Here is a 20,811-nt window from a genome sequence, read left to right on the forward strand (position 1 = left end):
ATATTTTTACTTTTTGAAGCTATGATATTAGGTGTGTAAAAGTTTAGAATTTTTGGTCTTCCTGATGAATTGAACATTTTATTATTATGCATTTACCTTTTTTATGTTTAATAATGCTTTTTGCCATAAATTTTATTTTGTTTGCTCTATTGTAGCCACATCCGCTTTCTTTTGGTTATTTTTCTGGCATTTTTTTTTCTTTTAATTCTCTTTCTTTTAATCTTTCTTTGTCCTAATGTTTTATGTGTATTTAATGTAAGCTCATATGACTGGATTTTTTTTAAAAAGTCTACAGTCTTAGAAGGTGGTCCATTTACATTTAAGTTACTGATGTATTGGGATATTTTATATGAACTTATTTTGTACTTTTAGCCTGTCCAGCTTTTCATATGTTTCAATTTTTTCTCCGTTTTTGCCTTTTGGAGAGTCATACGGTATTTCTGATTGTTTATGTTTACCATAAAAATTTTGAAATGCATACTTAACAAAGCTTAAAAATAATATCTTTATCCTCTTCTTGGAAAAAACAAAGACATTTAACTTAGATCAAATCAACCCTTTATAATTTTTATGGTCTTGTGCCAAGCTTTAGTTCTATCTTGTTTTTTTAACCTATAAATCAGAAGTTATTGTTTTTTGAGGTTAATATTTGATTATATTTACCTACAGTATTTACCATTTTCTTTGCTTTCCATACATTTTTGCATGTTAGACTTTTATTTAGCATTTATTTTCCATCTCCCTGAAGTATATCTTTTAAAAATTCTTTTAGTGAGAGTCTGTTAATGGTAGCATCTCCCTGATTTTGTCTGAAAATATCCTTATATTAACCTCATTCTGAGTGGTGATTTGGCAGAATACACACATCTGGGCTGAGAGTTATTTCTCTCAGCACTTGTAGCACATTACTCCACTGTCATATGTTAATTGCTGTTGTGAAGTTACCTGTGAGTCCAATCATCTTTTTTTTGTAACCTGCCTTTTCTTCTGGCTGGGTTTTAAATCTTCTCTTTGCCTTTGGTATTTTGTGTCTTGACTATGCTCTGTCTAGATACGGCTTTCTTTTTGTTTATCCTTCATTGTTATTACTGTGAGGATTTATGGCTTTCACATATTTTTGAAAGCTCACAGCCATTATCCCTTTAATAAGACTTCTTGCCCACTCCATCTAGAAGTCTGATCACACATATTTTAGATCTTGTCACTCCACACCTCCATGAGTCTTTATTTTTTTTTATTTTTATTGTGGTGAAAACACACACAACAAAATATTTGTCAGTTCAACAGTTTCTACTTGTATAATACAGTGACATTGTGTTCTTGTCATGCAAACATTATCACTATCCTTTTCCAAATTATTCCACCACCATTAACATAAACTCAATGCCCCCTAAGCAAAAACTTCCTCTTTCCCCCTCCCTCTCACCCCTGGTAACCACCAATAACTTTTGGTTTCTATATGTTTGCTTATTTCATATAAGTAAAATTATACAGTATTTGTTCTTTTGTGACTAAGTTATTTTGCTCAGCATGATGTTTTCAGGGATCATCCGTGTTGTGGCATTCATGAGGACTTCATTTCTCGTTATGGCTGAGTAGCATTCCATTGTATATATATACACGACATTTTGTTTATCCATTCATATGCTGATGGACGGTTTGGTTGTTTCCACCTTCTGGCCATTGTGAAAAGTACTGCAATGAACATTGGTGTACAGGGCTCTGTGTTCCTGCCTTCGCTGCTTTTCCTTCCATGACTCCTAAACTCTCTTTCATATCTTCCATCTCTTGGTGCTCTGAAATACATTCTTGATAATTTCTTCAGATCTCTTTTCGATTTAGTAGTTCTGTCTTCAGCAGTGTCAAATCCATTCAGCCTATTCATAGGTTTTTTACATGCTTAAATTTTTTAATGCTTCAATTTTTTTTTTCCTGGAAGTTTTTCTTAGTTCTTTTTCAGAATCTCCAGGTTAATTTTAATAAACTCTTGTTCTTTACACTTTGATTTGTCATGTTATTTCTAAATAACTAACAAGAGTCCCTTTGTTTAATGTGAATGAAGAGTTGCTGTCATTCCCAACTTTCACTAAATCCTTTAGGTGGCAGTTTAAGGAAACCAGACATTTGAGTTGTTATTATCTGTACTGGAAGAGCATTGTGCCTGAGAGAATACCTAACTTCCCTGGGCACTTTCATGCCATTTCGATGTCTTCTGCCTTTTCTAACACAAAGGACAGAAATGCAGATCCCCTTAGTGATGCGTGCACAGCAAGTTTTGTGACAATCTATACATGGTATTTTCTTTTTATTTTGAACAGAATGCCCATAATGCTACGTAGTTCAAACTGTGTTCTTACGGGAAAAACGCCAGCAGAATTTGCCAAATTGAATGAATGTCCTTTAGATCCAGGTACGTTTAATTCTTAGGATTTACTCCCCACACCCCAAACACGCACATAGACACCTTTTTTTCCTTTTGGTTTACTGTTACTGTTGTTATAACATTTTTTTTCAAAAACAATACCAGCCTTTCTGCTTTATAATAAACTTGTTGAATAAAATTCCAGTCACAAAACATCTAGAAATTTGGCTCTAACTTCATTCTATTAGCCTATATTCCCAAGAGATATACTGTTTTTTCTTTCATTTCAGGTTTAAAACTTTATTATTTTTTAATTTTTATTATTATTGCTATGGTTTGTCAGTCTTTACCATGTATCTTTGCTCAGTAGTTTCTTTTGGTATAATTAAATATTCTAGAATAATCTCACAAAACGACTTGTCTACCATGATCTGAAAAGAGTCAAGTATAACTTCAGGCTGTTTTAAATTCAGGAAAAGGATTTTTAAAAAAGGTCTTTTTTGTTTCAATTTTTAATAATTATATTTCTGTGCCTATTTCTAGGTAACTTCTTTTGTAATCAAGCTTAGCACTTAACAGAAAGTTTATCTTAATTCTTTAACTCTTAGACATAGATTTATTTTCTTTTATAGTTGCTTGGAAACCCTGGTTGCATAGTGGTTAAGTGCTACGGCTGCTAACCAAAGGGTCAGCAGTTTGAATCCGCCAGGCACTCCTTGGAAACTCTATGGGGCAGTTCTACTCTGTCCTATAGGGCAGCTATGAGTTGGAATCGACTCAAGGGCAGTGGGTTTTTGGGTTTCATTTTAATCTGATTCCTGTAAGGTTGCATTGATGTAAAATCCCAAAAGGTTTTAGAAAGAAGTTCACAAAGAACATGACTTTAATAGACTGTGACAAAATATTGTGTAAGTCAAGTATGTTACCTTGCCTTTGCTGATACACTGCAAAGTGAAGTCTTTTATACTGCAAAATGAAATCTTACTTTGTTCTACTCTGAACTGGGTGAAAGCAGATGTATGATAATGTTTGTTGTATGATTTTTATTGAGTATAGAATATTATTTTGGAAGTCTAATCTTAGTCTAGCATTGCCACTGATTTGTTAGAAAACTCAGCAAATTTTAGTTTATGTTGAAGATTGTCAGTATTCAGAAATCTGAACGCTAATTTATTTGACATATTTTTTCATTCACCAGCAATACGTTCAGTTACTGGTGATATACATAGACAAATAAGATACGTTTCCTATCCTCAAGAAGTTTACCGTCTTGAGGCTCATCAGTATAAAATCATGTGCTGACAGTATCATCAATCCATAAAACAATATCGGCAAACCCTTTAGAAATAAGTGGTAGTGTCACGAGGCAGTGGCAGCGTGAGCTCTAATTCAGGAGATCACTGCCACCACTAAGTCACCCTGTTTGAGGAAGAGGTGGTGAAGCGTATCTTGTTTCCTTTGGACAGGTGGCTATTTCATTGTTAAAGGAGTAGAAAAAGTTATTCTTATCCAAGAGCAGCTGTCTAAGAACAGGATCATTGTGGAAGCTGACCGAAAAGGGGCAGTTGGTGCTTCAGTGACCAGGTATGGAAAACAGATGGTGCTCTTAAGAAACATCACCAATTCCATTAATGCCAGATGGCTGTCTTTATATATGGAGGTAGCTAGTTATTTCTTTCTTATAGCAGGCACTGTAATATTTAAACTATCTGTATTTAGTTTATTGTGTAAGCCTGTAAGCACGGAGTAATGTCAGCAATGAAGGTGTGAGACACAATTTGAAAGGCCACTAGTTATTTTATTTAAGTTGATTTTTCTGTTATTTATAACATTAAAGGTTTTATATGTATATAAAACCACTCTTCAGTTCTTCATATTTGTTTTCAGTCTTTGAACATCTGCGAACATATCCCTATATATAGAGACTATTTTATACTTAATATTGAATTAATTATATCATGACCTAACATCTCAGTGTTTTCGTGACCAGCCTCTTTGACAATGTATTCGTTTTTCTACAGTAACATCCCTTATGTCACTCCAGTAGCTCTTTTCTCTTGTTTATTATCATATGGAATTTGAAATTTGGAAGTTAATGAGTTTGGGGAATAGAAAGATTTGTGGCATAGATAAGATACCTGTACGCACTGAAGTTTTTTCTTTTGACAACCTATGATGAGCTGATTAACCTGGAGCTGTTGCATTTTTCTTTCTGCGGGAAAGGCAGCTAACAACAATAGCTATTTACTGAGCACTTTCTAAGAGCCAGGCAATGTGCCAGGTGCTTTACATATATTATTGAATTGTCACCACAACCTCCCAAGATAAGTGATCTTTCACAGCTGAGTAACAGGCGTTGCGCTCAGGGTCACATCAGTTGTAAGAGGTAGCCTACATTTGAACCCAAATCTTTTCGTTCTACAACCCATGACTTCCCACAGCTTTTGAGCCAGGGGGACCTGGATTTGATTTCCGAGGCTGTTACTTACTGGTTGCTTGGCACTAGAGTGAGCAGTTACTTAGCGTCTCTAAGCCTTGGTTTCTCCACCTATGATTTGGAGACAACATTTCAAAGTAAGCTTTGTTATGTGGCAGATTAGAGCTAATGTAAGTAAAATGAGTAACACAGTGTATAGTAGGCAATCGTGTGTTGCTTTTGTGGTTGGTTAAATCTTTTGAGTGTTTTTAAATCCATTCGGAATTTTATAACTGATAGAGGTACCAATAGGAGATTACTTAGTTTCTTATAGCTGGCGTACTGTAACATTTTGTCTTCATTGTATACCAAAAGTATGAGTATGTTTTATTGGGTTATGAATATAAAAACCATAATCTGTGAATTCATGTCTTCCTAGTATTTCTCATCACGGCTTATGCTCGTTTTGAGGCTTTTCTTGTCAAGTATATAAAATTGGTCATGAATATATGCTCCACACTGGATCAAAAGCAATTCAGGTGGCATCAAAGGGAGATAGGTCAAATGAATTGGTGCTTTTCACTCACTGACCCACAAAACTTATTGTTTTCTAAGCTGAAAAAACACTTATAATGTTTTTAGAAGTTTGTGGAAGTATGAATGGAGTGTATCTTTTAAAAAGCACTTACTAACTTATTAGAAAAGACCTTGCAGATCTTTATTGATCAGTTGAATCTTATGGGTTGATGATTATTGCTATTGCATGTTACTGGTTTGAAACTTTGTTCTCTAATTTGTGAGTAAAGGAATGATCATCCCTAAGTGAGAGTGTAGTCTAACCAACCTGTGTGTACTTGTAGCTCTACTCATGAGAAAAAAAGCAGAACCAATATGGCTGTGAAGCAAGGACGATTTTATTTGAGGCATAATACACTGTCAGAAGATATACCCATTGTGATCATATTTAAGGTAAGGCTGCAGTTGTCTACTGAAATTATAACAAATGCTTTCTCTTTTTTTATATGTAATTTGAAATTTGATGGATAAGGAATTCTAGGAATAGAAAGGTTGTGGCATAGCTAAGTAGTCAATCATGTAATGTATTTTAAATTGGAAGCTGGTAAGACCAGGGTTCAGGTATTTAAAAAATAATAATCTATTTTTTAATGGATACACCATAAAAAATTCCAAAGGTACAACAGGGTTATAGTGATGAGTAAGCTTCCCACCCACCCTGTCCTCAGCCACGTGGTTCCCCACCCCAAAGACCCTGCTGTTACCGTTTCTTCGGTATCTTTCTAGAGGTATTCTATGCATGTGCGAGCACAGAAGTGTGCAGGTTTATGTTCTTTTTTTTCTTTTTTACTTACATACATTGGCTGCTGTTTTGCACTTAGTTTTTTTTTTTTTGTAACTTACAGTACATCTTGAAGATACTGTTACATCAGTACATACAGAGCTACTGGATTTTTTTTTTTTTTTTATGTTCTCACCTTTTTTTCCCCAATATATCATGTTTTAGGTAAAATTGGAAACCCTGCTGGCATACTGGTTAAGAGCTGTAGCTGCTAACCAAAATGTTGGCAGTTCGAATCCACCAGGCACTCCTTGGAAACTCTATGGGGCAGTTCTGCTCTGTCCTATAGGGTCGCTATGAGTCAGAATCGACTCAGTGGCAACAGGTTTGGTTTTTTTTTTTTTTTTTGATTAGGTGAAAGTTTACATAGCAAATTAGGTTCCCATCTAACAACTTTTATACGGCTTGTTCCATGGCATTGGTTATGTTTTTCACAATGTGTCAGCATTCTCATTATTTCCTTTCTTTTCTGTTGCCATTAATCTAGCTTCCCTGCCCCTCCTTTGCCTCTCATCTCTGTTTTAGGGTAATTGTTGACTGTTTGGTCTTGTGTAGTTGATTATTTAAGGGAGCTCAATTCTCATGGGTAATATTGTTTATTTTAAAATCTGAGCTGTTGTTTGGATGAAAGATGACCTCCGGGAGTGGGTTCAGTTCCAAGTTCAAAAGGGTGTATTAGGACGATAGTTTTGGGGGTTCCTCTAGTCTCTATAGATCCGGTAAGTCTGCCTTTTTTAGGAATTTGAGTTTTGTGCTACACTGCGTTCCTTTTGACAAACTGTCCCGTTCATGAGTGTACCATAGCTTATTTCACCAGTTACCCGTCAGTGGACATGCACATCTCTAGCTGTTACAAAACTGCTGTAATATCATGTTATACATGGGCAAGGGTATCTATAGGCTAAATTCCTAGCAGTAGAAATTTCTAGGTCAAAGAGTATAGACCACAGTTGTTGGCTTTTCTGATGGACTTCTGGGTTCTGATGAGTTATGACATAAACATGAATCTTCAATCTAGAACTGTTTTTTTTTCCCTCAGCTTGTCTGTGAGTTATTAGCTAAGAACTGAAAGATAGTTTCCCATAGAAATAATGTTTAAATGGTTTAATCTCCTCAGATAATTGCATAGTGGCTCATTTAACTGGCTTTGAGACTTAAATACTATACATATTCTGTGAACAGTTATAGTATTTGTCATTAAGCAAAACAGAAAAATAGTATTAGGTAGTTTTTGGTTATAAGATAAATGAAAGTTTAATTGGCATTAAAAGCTCAGATTATTCGAGGAGATACTGAAGAACGTTAGTGGGTACTTCAGGATAATCTTAGAGGTTGGTAATATGCATTTGTCACTATTCAATTGTCACTATTCAATTGTCACTATTCAATTTTACTTTAGAATTCAGTATTTCTGTTCAACAGTTGTCATGATAATGGAAAAAAAACTTTTTTTTTGGTTGCAATAAGAGGAAAGAGGAAGAGATCACTTGAGGTGGAACGAAGTAAGTTGGTTAAAAAAATATATATATAGTTTGGGCATAAGTCTCAGAAGGGTAAGAAAGAAGAGACTGGACATTTACTGTTAAAGTTGTGACCAGGTGACACAGTGTGGGAGTCGAGGAGGAAGGTAGGCTTGCTCATGTCAGGCCGTGTGGGGGCCAGGGAGTGTCACCCTGGTTGCTCACAGGTTTCAAGCGAATGTCAACAAGTCAGGTTCACCCTGGAATGTCTGTATTCTAAATGCAGTTACATGGAGGAGGTAGTAGGAAATTTTTTTTTTTTTAATGTTTGGTATAGCTTAATGTGCTTTTAAGTTCTATAAACGATATGGTGCCATTTATTTTATTTTGGGGATGACGATAATGATGGTAATGATAGTAATCATGACAGCAGCATCATATTAGTAAGTCCAGGGGGAATTCTTAGAGTTTTTATCACCTTCCTTCAAGGTTTTTGTTTTGCAACACAGAAGTCATTGGCTTTTCTTGTAGTGATCCCACAGTGCCCAACTCAGTTTCTTGTGTACGTAGCCATGTTCAGTGAATGGAGAAAATTCTCTCTATGTAGAGTTGCATGTCCAGCAGGGGGCAGCATGTCCCCATGCATCGAAAGGGCTTTTTTGAAAGTTTTAAACGCATGGAGATGCCCCAAACTGCTTTCCTGAGACCAGAAATTATAAATTAATGTACACATGCATATAATCTTATATCACTCGTGTGGAAAATGTGTAACTAGACTCATGCGTGCATTAAAATCAGAAAATCGTTATAAATGCTTTTTGGGGGGCGAGCAGGTGACAAAAGTTTAAGAAGACAGCTTCTGTCAAATGTGTCTTAGTATTTATGTTATAAATGTATACATGTATTCGGCTGACATAAATCCTTTTTAGAATGGGACTATAAATTAACAGTGTGCATGTTTATGTAACTAGTAATTGAGATTTTGAACTCCTCCCTTTTCTTTTTTTGATTTTAAAAGTCTTTGTATTGTAAAAATTCAGAAAGCTGCTGAATTTTATTAAAATATATTCATTTTTGAATACATTTTCCAGACCTTTTTTCTGTGCTTTTATAATACACACATTATCATTATTATTTTTTATTTAACAATGAATTGTGAATAGCTTTCCACGTCTCTTAAACATCTAAACATGAGTCTACATCATTATTTTTAGTGGAATTGTATGTGTAATTTATTTAAATCCATGTAGTTGGACATTTTGGTGTCATTTTCAGTCTTACACACAACCCTGGAATGACTGTCCCTGTACATACACGTGTCTGTGCACATCGATGATTTTTTTTTGTGAGAGTTAATTCCTGGGAGTAAAATTACATTTTTTTCCCAAATTTGGTGCATGTTGCCAAGTTTTTCTCCCAGAATGTATCCGTTTCACTCTAACCAGCAGTATGTAAGAATCAAAATAAATATATTTAAATTTTTAGTTCAAATGAATGAACTAGATACTTCGGTCACACATAGTCACTGTTTTGGTCTCCATTTTAGTAAACTGATGGGAACTTATTTGGTAACCACTGTTTAGGCCCTTCTGTCTGGGAGGCAGCGTAGAATGTCTTAGAATGAGACAGATCTAGGTTGAATCCCAGCTTCACTGCTTATTAGCTATGTGACCTTGGGCAAATTTCCCAATCTCTTCGAGCCTTGTGTCGCTCATCTATAAAGGGAGAATCTCATCTCCAGGGGTCGTTGTGAAGAGGAAGTGAGAGAATGTATTTTTTGAAAAGTAGAGTGTCTAGAAATAGGATGCTCTTTCTCTTCCCTTAGTTCCCTTTACCATTTTCTCTCCGAAGCCAGAGAAAATAAACCGGGATACCACAAGTCACGTCATTTCTCTTTTTGTGTTGTGTGGCCCTAACAGAGACATTGACAGTCATTGGGACTTGATGGTTGTTGATTGTAGTCGACAATTGGCTAAAAGTGACAGAAACAGCAGGGTCCCCAGATTTCATGCTGGGTCTGAATATGACGGATAAAGCTTTTAAGACATAGATCAGCCTCATTTATGGACCTAAATCACTACAAAGGTTCTCCTGCCCATGAATCTTCCGCGCTTCACACTTGTATTCCCTGGTACTCAGCAGTTGCACCATGAGGGCATCTGTAGTCTGAATGTTTCTGCAGAATAGAGGATTCAGGTTCAGCGCTGCTGGGCACTGGTCTTTAACCAGAAACAATTAAAAAGTTAGGCAGGAGGGCCAATACCATAACCTGCCAGAGCTGCTCGTAGTTTGACTTTAGTCTACTTTAGGGAAGAACTAGAAGCTGCTGAGTATCAGAAATTGTAAGAAATTATCCCCTTTCCTTCCTTACCTAACGTGTCTCAGCATATCACCATTCATGTGCATATCATTCTTTTCTGCCTCATTAGTGTCCTTTCTTCTAGTTGTTTTTAAGTCACACTTTTAGTGGGTCTCCAAGGGAAGACTGGCTGCATTTTAAAGAGCACCTCTCCTCATTTATGTTCAGTGCTATTGCTGATGAGCAGACTGGGGGCGACCTGCTGCTGAAATGTATCATCTCTGCTGTTTTTTCCATAAGGTTATTGCATAGCATTCACTTTTGACCTATTACTTAAAAAAAAAAAAAAAAAAAACTTAGGTAGAATTATTTCAGATATCTGGAGTACAACGAGTTTCAGATAAAGCTAGTTTTCAGATGTCTAAATTGCATCTGTAAAATAAAATGGTTGAGCATTTTGCTGTCGTTTCCATAGCAATATGTCATTTATTTGTAGCTGTGACTACCAAAGGCTAGATAGTCATAAAGTCAGAGTTTGGTCTTTGGAGCGGAGCTGGAGCGCTTTTGACGATCACGTTACTTAGCATTCTGTCTTAACAGTATTTCAGTGACCTGCTGAAGGAGGAGTTGCGTCCTTTGGAGCAGAGCTTGGGCAGGGATCATGCTTTCCGCACATATGGTGTGATTTACCATGTGCTTGGCATATCTTTGCTTCACGGCTCAGAAACATGTGAAGTGCCTAAGCAGCCTGTTTAGGCCTGTGTCAGACCATTCCAAAATCATATGCAATAGTAAAATGACTACTTAGATTCAGTACCAGGACAACTTGAAGTGGTCGTCTGTATGTCAAACAAGGAAGAATTTTGTTCATGTTTATTAAAAACCAGAATCAAGTGTATAGTCTTTTCACTTGGAGATTATTAAAATAAAAATTATTAAAATGAGCTAGGTGGCCTTCAGCTCAAATAATTTAGGTGTTAATGTGCCTTCAAAAAGGGTGCTCGTGCAGAATGGGACTGCCCATGCAGAATGGGACTGCCCATTTCAGCTCTAGATTCTGCTTCTGTCTCAGTAGACCTTTGCCCGCTGTATCATTTGGCATGCCTGATTGAGTATCTGCCCCACATAGCCCTCTTTTGGTGTTTGCTCTCTTCTCTGAAAATGAAATGCATTGGTTAAAAAGCTTTATATCATACATTTTAGAGAAAGGTGATGGATTCTACTGCAGACTAGTAGAATTGTGTTGTTTTCCTTACATTTCGTTGCACCTGAAACCCATATAACATTATTTTGAGAGATTGGCCAGTGAAAATTAACTTTGCTAACTTTTCACAGAGAAAAAATCTGTTCTATATTTGTGACTGGGCACTTGGAGACTGAAGAGAAATAGGGACTGTTCTGTGTATATGCCATCACCATTGGAGGTGATACCACTCTGTGTGTGATCTGAGAATCATCCAGTTTTTGTTTAGAAATTAGAACCGATAACTTTTTAGGATTGCTGTTCTTTCATCTATGAAAAGTTAAGTGCTTTAATGAATTTGTAATTTTTAAATAGTGGGATTTATTTCTGGTATCCATTTGAATAAATATATCAAATTGGAGATGAAAAAAATTGTGAAAATTAAAAGACAAAAAGGGGATTTATATCCTGTGAACTTCATTCATTCCCTGAACAAAAAAATTTTTGAGCAAAACAAGTTATATACTTTAAATTCTTTAAGTTTCGTGAATTTAATTTCAAAAGTTGGTATATTAGCTACCTGTTGCTCTGTGACACATTATCCCAAAACTTAGTGGCTTAAAACAACAGCCATTTATTGTATTATATCATCTCTTGGTCAGGCCTCTGAGAGTTGCTTAGCTGAGGGGTTCTGGCTCAGGGTCTCTCATGAGTTAAGTTGGTAAGCCAAGGCTGCAGTCATCTGAAGGCTTGACTGGGGCTGGAGGATCTGCTTCCAAGATGGCTCACTGGCATGGCAGTTGGCAGAAAGTAAGAGGGTTTAGTTCTCCACTGGATGGACCTCTCCATAGACTGCTTGAGTGTCCTCATGACATGGCGGAGCTAGTGATCCAAGAGAGAGCAAGCAGAAAGCTATCTCACCTTCTGTGACTGAGTCTCTGAGTTGTATGCTGTCTCTTTTGCCTTTTTTTCTACAGAAGTGAATCTTTAAGTTCAGCCCATACTCAAGAGGGGGATTAGGCTGCCCCTTTTGAAGGGAGTGTCAAAGAATTTGTGGACATATTTTAAACTATCACCCATTTAAAAAAACCAAACCCACTGCTGTCAAGTCGATTCCAACTCATAGCGACCCTATAGGACAGAGTAGAACTGCCCCATAGGCCTTCCAAGAAGTGCCTGGTGGACTTGAACTGCCAGCCTTTTGATTAGCAGCCAGACTCTTAACCACTACACCACCAGGGTTTCATATGTTACAGTCGTAGTTGTTAAGTACCATGCCTGTTGTTGACATTCTGTTAGGACGAATACCTCTGATCTCCTGACTTTTAGGTGAGTGCTTTTTCTGATGTACTCAGAGTAATGTCCTTGATGTTCTGCCTTGGAACTTGGGATTTGATTCTCTCTCTGTCTCTGTGTGTTCTCTGTGTGTGTGTGTGTGTGTGTGCATCAAAGCCTAACTAGACAGTTATCCTCTAGTTTTGTTTTCTCTGCATAGCTAAAAGGAAGAATTTTAATGCAAACATAACTTTCCCCCTAACTTCTAAGAAGCAGATTATTACTCTGCCAAAAGAGGTTTAGTGAGATTATGCTCTCTTGCTTGATATGGCAGAATTCCAGGCAAATGTGTGAAGGAGAGAGCCCTAGTGCCATATGGGATCTACAAAGACCTGCGCTGCTGCTGCCACCTTGAAACACTTAAGCAAAGGGAGTTTCTTAAACCTGTTAAGTGTATGTTCTTAGTTTTTTTTTTAAATCTCTTTAAAAAACCTGCATAAATTATAGCTTCATGTCTCTAGAGTAGTGAGGCAAAACATTCTTTAGGAAAAAACTTTTTTAGCTTGCATGTGAATGATTTAATACTTCTCAGAAAAATTAATCGTCTGACAGAACTAATTGGGGTTCTGTTTGTTTTCAGTAAGGCCTATTTTCTGATTTACTGGCCTTTGGTTGGTTTTCTTGGGCAGTTTGCCTTTGGAATTGCGACCAGTCATCCCCACAGCCCCTCCCACCTCCTGGATGCATGATGAAACTCTTAGGATATTTGAAAATTTTAGAAGATGGTACACATGCAAAAAGTGCTTGAGAATGTTTGTTTTCCTCTTCCTAATCAGAATTTCTGTTTCAGGTTCTTCTGCAGCTTGGGCTCTGGCTGCCAGTGCCAGATGGCACCATTTCTGAGAGAAGAGCTAGCTTTTGCTCAGAAGTAATACCCACAAACAATGCCAAATTAGCATAAGCAAATGTCAGTGAGTTAACACAAAGCCAACACTCTTTCTGTCTTTTCTTTCCTTCCTAGGCCATGGGTGTTGAGAGTGACCAGGAAATTGTGCAGATGATTGGAACGGAGGAACACGTGATGGCTGCATTTGGGCCCAGTTTGGAAGAGTGCCAGAAAGCTCAGATTTTCACACAGATGCAGGTGTGTCTTTTCATGTTGTCCTTTGCTTTGAAAAGGAATTGGAGATTTAATGCTGCTCCTTGTTAAAGCATCAGATGCAATGACTTCTGGGGGTATATGTCCCGGAGAGGTGCTGATGAGATGGCAGGAATGAGAAGCTTCTTTGATGGTGTATTTAGGGACTGGAGGAAGGAGTTTGCTCAGACAAATGATCACCCTACGGTGTCTAACTTAGAAGGAGGATACGTGACCAAGAGGTTTTTCTGATATAATAGCAAGTACTGTTTTGTTTTCCTTACTTCCGTGAGTGACAGTATTTGTTTTTAATCCATAGCAACTCTAGTAGAAGGTTCGTTCTTTCTGTTTTTCATGCATTTCTCCTTAATATTCTTTTTCATTCTCTTCTTCCAATTGCTTTAGGCATCCAGTTGTGTATGGCCTTTATCCTTTTCCCCGAATTGCCCATGTTACTTCAAGCAGCAAGAAGGGCCTAGGAGCAGAGTCCCATTTACCGCTATAGCCTTCACTGACCTGCGTAGGCACTCCTGGTTGGAACCTGGGAATTTTAGGACAAGACTCAAATATGAAGATAGGGAGCAAAATACAATAAACATGATTGTACTTCCTTTCCCACAAGGGCAGGAATCCTAGCAGACATACTTAAGATTTTTAGCTCCACATTTGCTTTGCTAAGTGTAGATCTGTGATAAAGTTCCCCATAGCCATCCTGGGAGGTAGGAAGTCCCTACTATAAAACCGCAGTAAAAAAAAAACCGCAGTAGACAGTTCTTATTTATTCAGATGTGTAGCATCTATTCTGTGGGTTATAAATTCCAGGCTGCTTTTTTCCTATCACATAGGATGCTTGTAGAGATAGCATTTCTTCACTTATATCTGTTAGTGTTTGTTCTGAAAAATCAAACCAATTGTGATATTTTCATAGACTAAGCCAAACATTTGTTGTTAGGTGCCATCGAGTTAGTTCCAACTCATAGCGACCCTATATAGCACAGAACGAAACATTGCCTAGTCCTGTGTCACCCTCAGAATCATTGCTGTGTTTGAGCCCTTTGTTGTAACCACTGTGTCAGTCTATTTCATTGAGGGTTTTCCTCTTTTTCGCTGACCCTGTACCAAGCATCAGTCCCTTCTCCAGGGACTGATCCCTGCTGATAACATGTCCAAAGTACTTGAGATGAAGTCTCGCCATCCTTGCTTCTAAGAGCATTCTGGCCGTACTTCTTCCAGGATAGATTTGTTCATTGTTCTGGCAGTCCGTGGCATGTTCAGCATTCTTTGCCAACACCATAATTCAGAGGTCTTCCTTATTCACCATCCAGCTTTCACATGCATATGTAGGCGATTGAAAATATTATGGCTTGGGTCAGGCGCCCGTTAGTCCTCAAAGTGACATCTTGGCTTTTTAACACTTTAAAGAGGTCTTTTGCCTCAGATACGCCTGATGCAATGTGTCATTTGATTTCTTGACTGCTGCTTCCTTGGGCATTGATTGTGGGTCCAAATAAAATGAAACCCTTGAGAGCTTCAATATTTTCTCTATTTATCATGATGTTACTTATGGTTCAGTTGTGAGAATTTTTGTTTTCTTTATGTTGAGGTATAATCCATGCTGAAGGCTGTGGGTTTTGGTCTTCATCAGTAAGTTCTTCAAGTCCTCTTCACTTGCAGCAAGGAAGGTTGTATCACCTGCACCATGCAGTTGTTAACGAGTCTTCCTCCAATCCTGATGCCCCATTCTTCTTCATATTGTCCAGCTTCTTGGATTATTTGCTAAGCATACAGATTGAGTAAATATGGTGAAAGGATACAACGCTGTTGCACACCTTTACTGATTTTAAACCACGCAGTATCCCCTTGTTCTGTTCGAATGACTGCCTCTTGGTCTATGTACAATATATTTCCAAAGCACAAATCGTTAGGGCTTCTTCTCATCACTGTCTTCCTCTTTCTCTACAGTTAGTGCATTTTACTACAGACATCATAATAGTTGACCAAATAACCCTAGCTTTATAAAGCTTTTGGAGCAGGGGCTGAACTGTGGGTTAGAAAATCATTTATTTCTGTTAAATAGATACTGACAGAAATTTTCTGCCAACTGGTTAGAGCAGATCAATTGATGGGAGGAATATAAAATTAGTTAATTTTAAAAAAGGCAAATGTTTCTTTTCCTCCAACAGGAAGTAAAATTTTGAAGGTGCTTGTACTCTGTGTGTTGGACAAAGGCCTAGATTAATTATTTGCAACTAATGACAGGGTGCAGAGGCAGGTGTGATCCAAAATGTTGAGAAGTCAAACACATCTTACCAATTATGACAACAGGAATATTCTGTTTTTCTAAATGAAAATATAGCACGTATACTTTATCTAATGTAGCAGAACTTTAATAGCATGACACTTCAGTGGATTGCTTAAAAGCGTGGGTTTTTTGTATTTGTTTTTTAATGCCTCCCTTTGGATGGGCCCCTTTTTAGTCTCTTTTCCATTTCTCCTGCTTCATGAAGCCCTCGCTCCATGTCGGTGATACAGGTTTTACATCATCATCGCCAAGGGCTCTGGCATGTAGGGGAGAAATGATTTATTACCTTTTCTGGGGTAATGGAACGCATTAGGGGTGTCACCTTGGCCTGCTTATGAATAGATGGGGCTCTTCCTCCAACCCTCACAACATGAAACCCTGACAACATTGTTAGGTGTTCCTGGGAAAGGGTAGCTTCCTGCGGCATCAGAAGGGATACCATGTGTGTGTGTCCCCCCGCCCCTCCCTGCCATCAACCTCTATTTCTTCCTCAAAGAAGTCTAAAGGATCTTTAGCCTTTATCCCTAGGGAACTGTAAGGCCAAAATTTAAAGAGGATAGTTCACTTTAGGATGACTAGAACTGCCTATTTACTCGTGGTTGCCAACAGCTGGTGACTTGCTGTAATCAGTCACCTCAGTTTCTACTTCACACTAGGTCACAGCAGCAAGTGTTCTCAGGGCCTTGGCTTATCTACACACCAATGACCTTTTAATAGGGAAGATCCTAGATTTGATGTCCAAATCTTATCATGGAGAGCTGCATTCCCTTCCAGGAGCTATGTTAGTTCCTAGAAGTCACAGAAAAAGATGACAGGGTCCCCACTCCCAAAGTCTAGTAGGAGAAGCAGACGTGTAAATAGATAATTAAAACATAGTGTAATGGAACATGAGCGAAAGGCCTCAATTCTTTTTTTATCACAAATTTTTTTTTTAATTTTTACTGTGCTTTAAATGAAAGTTTACAAATCAAGTCAGTCTCTCATACAAAAATTTATATATACCTTGCAATATACTCCTAATTGCTCTCCCCCTAATGAGACAGCCCACTCCCTCCCTCCACTCTCTCTTTTCATATCCATTCTGCCAGCTTCTAAACCCCTCTGCCCTCTCATCTCCTGTGCAGATAGGAAATGCCAACATAGTCACAAGTGTCTACTTGATCCAAGAAGCTCACTCTTCACCAGCATCTTTTTCTATCCCATTGTCCAGTCCAACCCCTGTCTGAAGAGTTGGCTTTGGGAGTGGTTTCTGTCCTGGGCTAACAGAAGGTCTGGGGGCCATGACCACTGGGGTCCTTCTAGTCTCAGTCAGACCATTAAGTCTGGTCTTTTTACGAGAATTTGGGGTCTGCATCCCACTGCTCTCCTGCTCCCTCAGGGGTTCTCTGTTGTGTTCCCTGTCAGGCAGTCATTGGTTGTAGCTGGGCACCATCTAGTTCTTCTGATCTCAGCTCAATTCTTTATACATAAGGAATTAAAATGGCAGAGAAGTAGTGGCATTAGGAAAGGCTTCAGAAAGAAGTGATACTTGATCCAGGTTTCAAAGCTTAAAAAAGAAACTTCCCAGGCAGGTAATTGGGGACAGGGATTCCAGGATAAAGAATCAGCAACCCCAATCCTTTCTTCTGATTGTCAGTTTTTTTAAAAAGTACTTTGTTGTTATGAAGTCATAAGAACCATACAATTCTCTTTTTCAAAAAAACACTTTCTATTATGGAAAAAACGTAAACATTTATAAAGGATGCAGAATAATGTAATGAACCTTCATGTACCCATCACCTGTCTTCAACAATTACCGACACTACTGTTCTTGTTCTGTCTAAATCTCACATACTCCTTGATTATTTTTTTTAATAGTTTATTCTTTTATTTATTTTTGAGGTAAAATTTATGTACACTGAAATGTACAAATTTTAATTATATAATTTTTACAAAATAAAAAACATTTCTGTCACCCCAGAATTTTCCCTCTTCCCCTTCTTAGTCTTCACTCCACCCTCTGATTTTTTCCACTCTTCTGATTTTTTTATTTCTCCATATATTAGTTTTGCTTGTTCTTTAAAAAAAAAAAACACCCAAAAAAACCTGTTGCTATTGAGTGGATTCCGACTCCTAGCAACCTTATAGGACAGAGTAGACCTGCCCCATAGGGTTTCCAAGGTTGTAATCTTTCAGAAGCAGACTACTGCATCTTTCTCCCGCGGTGCAGCTGGTAGATTCAAACCGCTGACGTTTCAGTTAGCAGCCCAGCCTCTAACCACTGCATTGTCAGGACTCCTCCTGCCTGTCCTAGAACTTCGTATATATATGTGAAATTTTGCAGTATATACTCTTGTTCCAGATTTTGTTGAGCACTTTGTCTGAGATTCATCCAAGTTGTTCCTTTTTATTCCTTTTTTATGTCATTTAAGGAGCCCTGGTGGCGGAGTGGTTAAGCATTTGGCTGCTAACAAAAGGTCGGTAGTTTGAATCCACCAGCCACTCCTTGGAGTCCCTATAGGGCAGTTCTACTCTGTCTTATAGGGTCTTTGTTAGTTGGAGTTGACTTGACAGCAACAAGTTTTTAAACAGGTTTTTGCCATTCATTCATGTGGATTGTTCCTTTTTATTGCTGAGCAGTATCAAATTGTATGATTATACCACAGTTTATCTCTTTGCCTACTGATGGGCATTCGGTTTACTTCAGTCTTGGGCTATTATAAATAAAGCTCCTGTAAACATTCCTGTACATGTCTTTGCATGGGCATGTTTTCATTTATCTTGAATAAATACCCAGGAAGGAAATTGCTGGGTCAAAGAGCAGGTGTGTATATAACTTTATAAGGAATTGCAAAACCTTTTTCCATAGTGATTATACTATTTTATAGTTCCCTCCAGCAGTGTATGGAGGATTTCTGTTGCTTCACATCCTCGCCAGTATTTGGTGTTGTCAGTCTTTAATTTTAACCATTCTTATGGGTGTGTGGAGTCCCTGGGTGGTACAGACAGCTAAGTGCTCAACAAGCTGAAAGGCTGGGACTCACCCAGAAATGCCTCAGAAGAAGGTCCTGGTGATTTGTCCTGAAAGTTCACCTCTTTGAAAACACTGCAGCGCACAGCTCTGTCCTCACACACGGTGTGGCCATGAGTCAGAGTCAACTTGATGACAGCTGTTTTTTTTCGTACTGGGTATCTCATTGTGGTTTTAAGTTGTATTTCCTTAATGACTAATGATGCTGAATGCTTTTTCATGTGCTTATTGGCCTTTTGTATATCTTTATTTGTGAAGGGTCTGTTCAAATCATTTGGTTATTTTTCTTACTGGGTTGGTTATCTTTTTATTGAATTTCTGAGGTTTTTTTTAATGTACCCTGGCTGTAAGTCCCTTTGTCAGATTTATGTATTTTCTCACAGTCTGTTATTTCTCTGTTCATTTTCTTAACTGTTTTTTATTTTTTGATTAAAAAAAAAAAACAACCCATGAGCAGCTTTTAATTTTGGTAAAATACAATTATCATGAGTTTTTATGTTTGTATGTCTTTTATGGTTATTGTTTTCGGTGTCATGTTTAAAGAAGTCTTTGTCTACCTCGATGTCATGAATATATTCTCCTACGTTTTCTTCTAGAAGCCTTGTAGTTTTTACATTTAGTTCTAAAATCTGTCTTAAACTATTTTTTCTATTTGGTGTGAGGTAGAGGTTAAGGTTATCTAATTCTTTCATCACAAGTTGTGAAAAGACTTCCCATTTTCCCATTAAATTGCTTTGGGACTTTTGTCGAAAATCAATGGACCATATAAGTTTGGATTTATAGTTGAAATCAGGTAATGTAAATCCTCCAATTTTTCGTTTTTTAACATTGTTTCAGCTATCCCAGTTCTTTGCTTTTGTATATAAATTTTAAAATCAGCCTGTCATTTTATATTTAAAAGCCTGCCAGGAATAAAATTAGCAATTTTGATAAGTCTGTTGGTCAACTTGGAAAGAATTTTAAGTGTTTTAACAGTAAGTCATCTTAACAATGTTGAATCTTCCAATCCGTGAAAATGGCATAACCCTCAATTATTTTACCTTTTCTTTTGTTTTCTCTCAGCAGCGTTTTGTAGCTTTTAGTTTAGTTTAGAAGTCTTACATGATATGATTCCTTTTTGCGACCCTAAAATGTTAATTGTGATTCACTCTGTGTGGAGGGTCGATGGCTGCTTTTTCTGCATTTTTTTTTTTTTTTTTTGCTTATCTACACTTTCTATAATCGTCATATATCAATTTTATAGTAATAAAACAAATTATAATATAAAAAGGGAGCCAGTGTAATATACAGTGTGTTATGTATGCTATTTTGTCATTGACTTCTGACAAGTTTTATTTTTTTGACCAGACCCAGTGCCGCCTTCTGTAAAACCAGCATCCTTTTCTTTTTTTGCTTATGTTGTTACGTATGGATAGGTGCTTATAAATTATCTCTGATAATGAAGTCATTCAGACATTATTATAATGTATTCTGTTTTTTATAGGCATTAAAATATATAGGGAACAAAGTGAGAAGGCAAAGGTTGTGGGGAGGTGGACCAAAGAAAACCAAAATGGAAGAAGCAAGAGAGCTGCTGGCTTCTACCATTCTGACCCATGTACCTGTGAGTAATGCCTTTGTGTCTGCGAATGATGATGATTGTGGGGTCTGAGTTTCTGTTAAACAATTGTGAATAAGAGTTCATGTTGTTTGAAGTCTACTTCCATAGGAAAGAGATAATCCTAAAGAGGACCGTTCTGCCCTTCTGGAAGTAATCTCCCATTATCAGCAGTTGTTTGTACTCAGAATATTAGCTATACTGTCATCATCAGTATGTTTATTCTTTCATGATTCCATTTTGAATTATAGTTATTTTATATTCATATGTTTATTAGTGCTTCTACTGTATATCATGGTTTTGTAGGACAGAGATGGTCTTATAAGTTTTTAAATAAATTAAAAGAAGCTTACAGTGCCTTGCCCATATAGATACTTCGTAAAATATTTATTGGATGAGCTAATCTGCTAGA

The 20,811-nt window shown here is 37.4% G+C and overlaps 1 protein-coding gene across 2 annotated transcripts in view; it reads left to right on the top strand.

The window, feature by feature from the left end:
- Positions 1 to 20,811, top strand: part of POLR3B (RNA polymerase III subunit B) — a 145,573-nt gene that overhangs the window by 25,554 nt on the left and 99,208 nt on the right. For both annotated transcript variants that reach the window (XM_049884249.1, XM_049884250.1), the window contains 5 exons: positions 2,319 to 2,410; positions 3,829 to 3,946; positions 5,639 to 5,747; positions 13,374 to 13,496; positions 20,286 to 20,405. In XM_049884249.1, coding sequence (XP_049740206.1) covers positions 2,319 to 2,410; positions 3,829 to 3,946; positions 5,639 to 5,747; positions 13,374 to 13,496; positions 20,286 to 20,405 — 562 coding nt within the window. The remainder of the gene's footprint in view (positions 1 to 2,318; positions 2,411 to 3,828; positions 3,947 to 5,638; positions 5,748 to 13,373; positions 13,497 to 20,285; positions 20,406 to 20,811) is intronic.

The sequence above is a fragment of the Elephas maximus genome, chromosome 4, assembly GCF_024166365.1.
Source record: "Elephas maximus indicus isolate mEleMax1 chromosome 4, mEleMax1 primary haplotype, whole genome shotgun sequence".
Lineage (NCBI taxonomy): Eukaryota > Metazoa > Chordata > Mammalia > Proboscidea > Elephantidae > Elephas > Elephas maximus.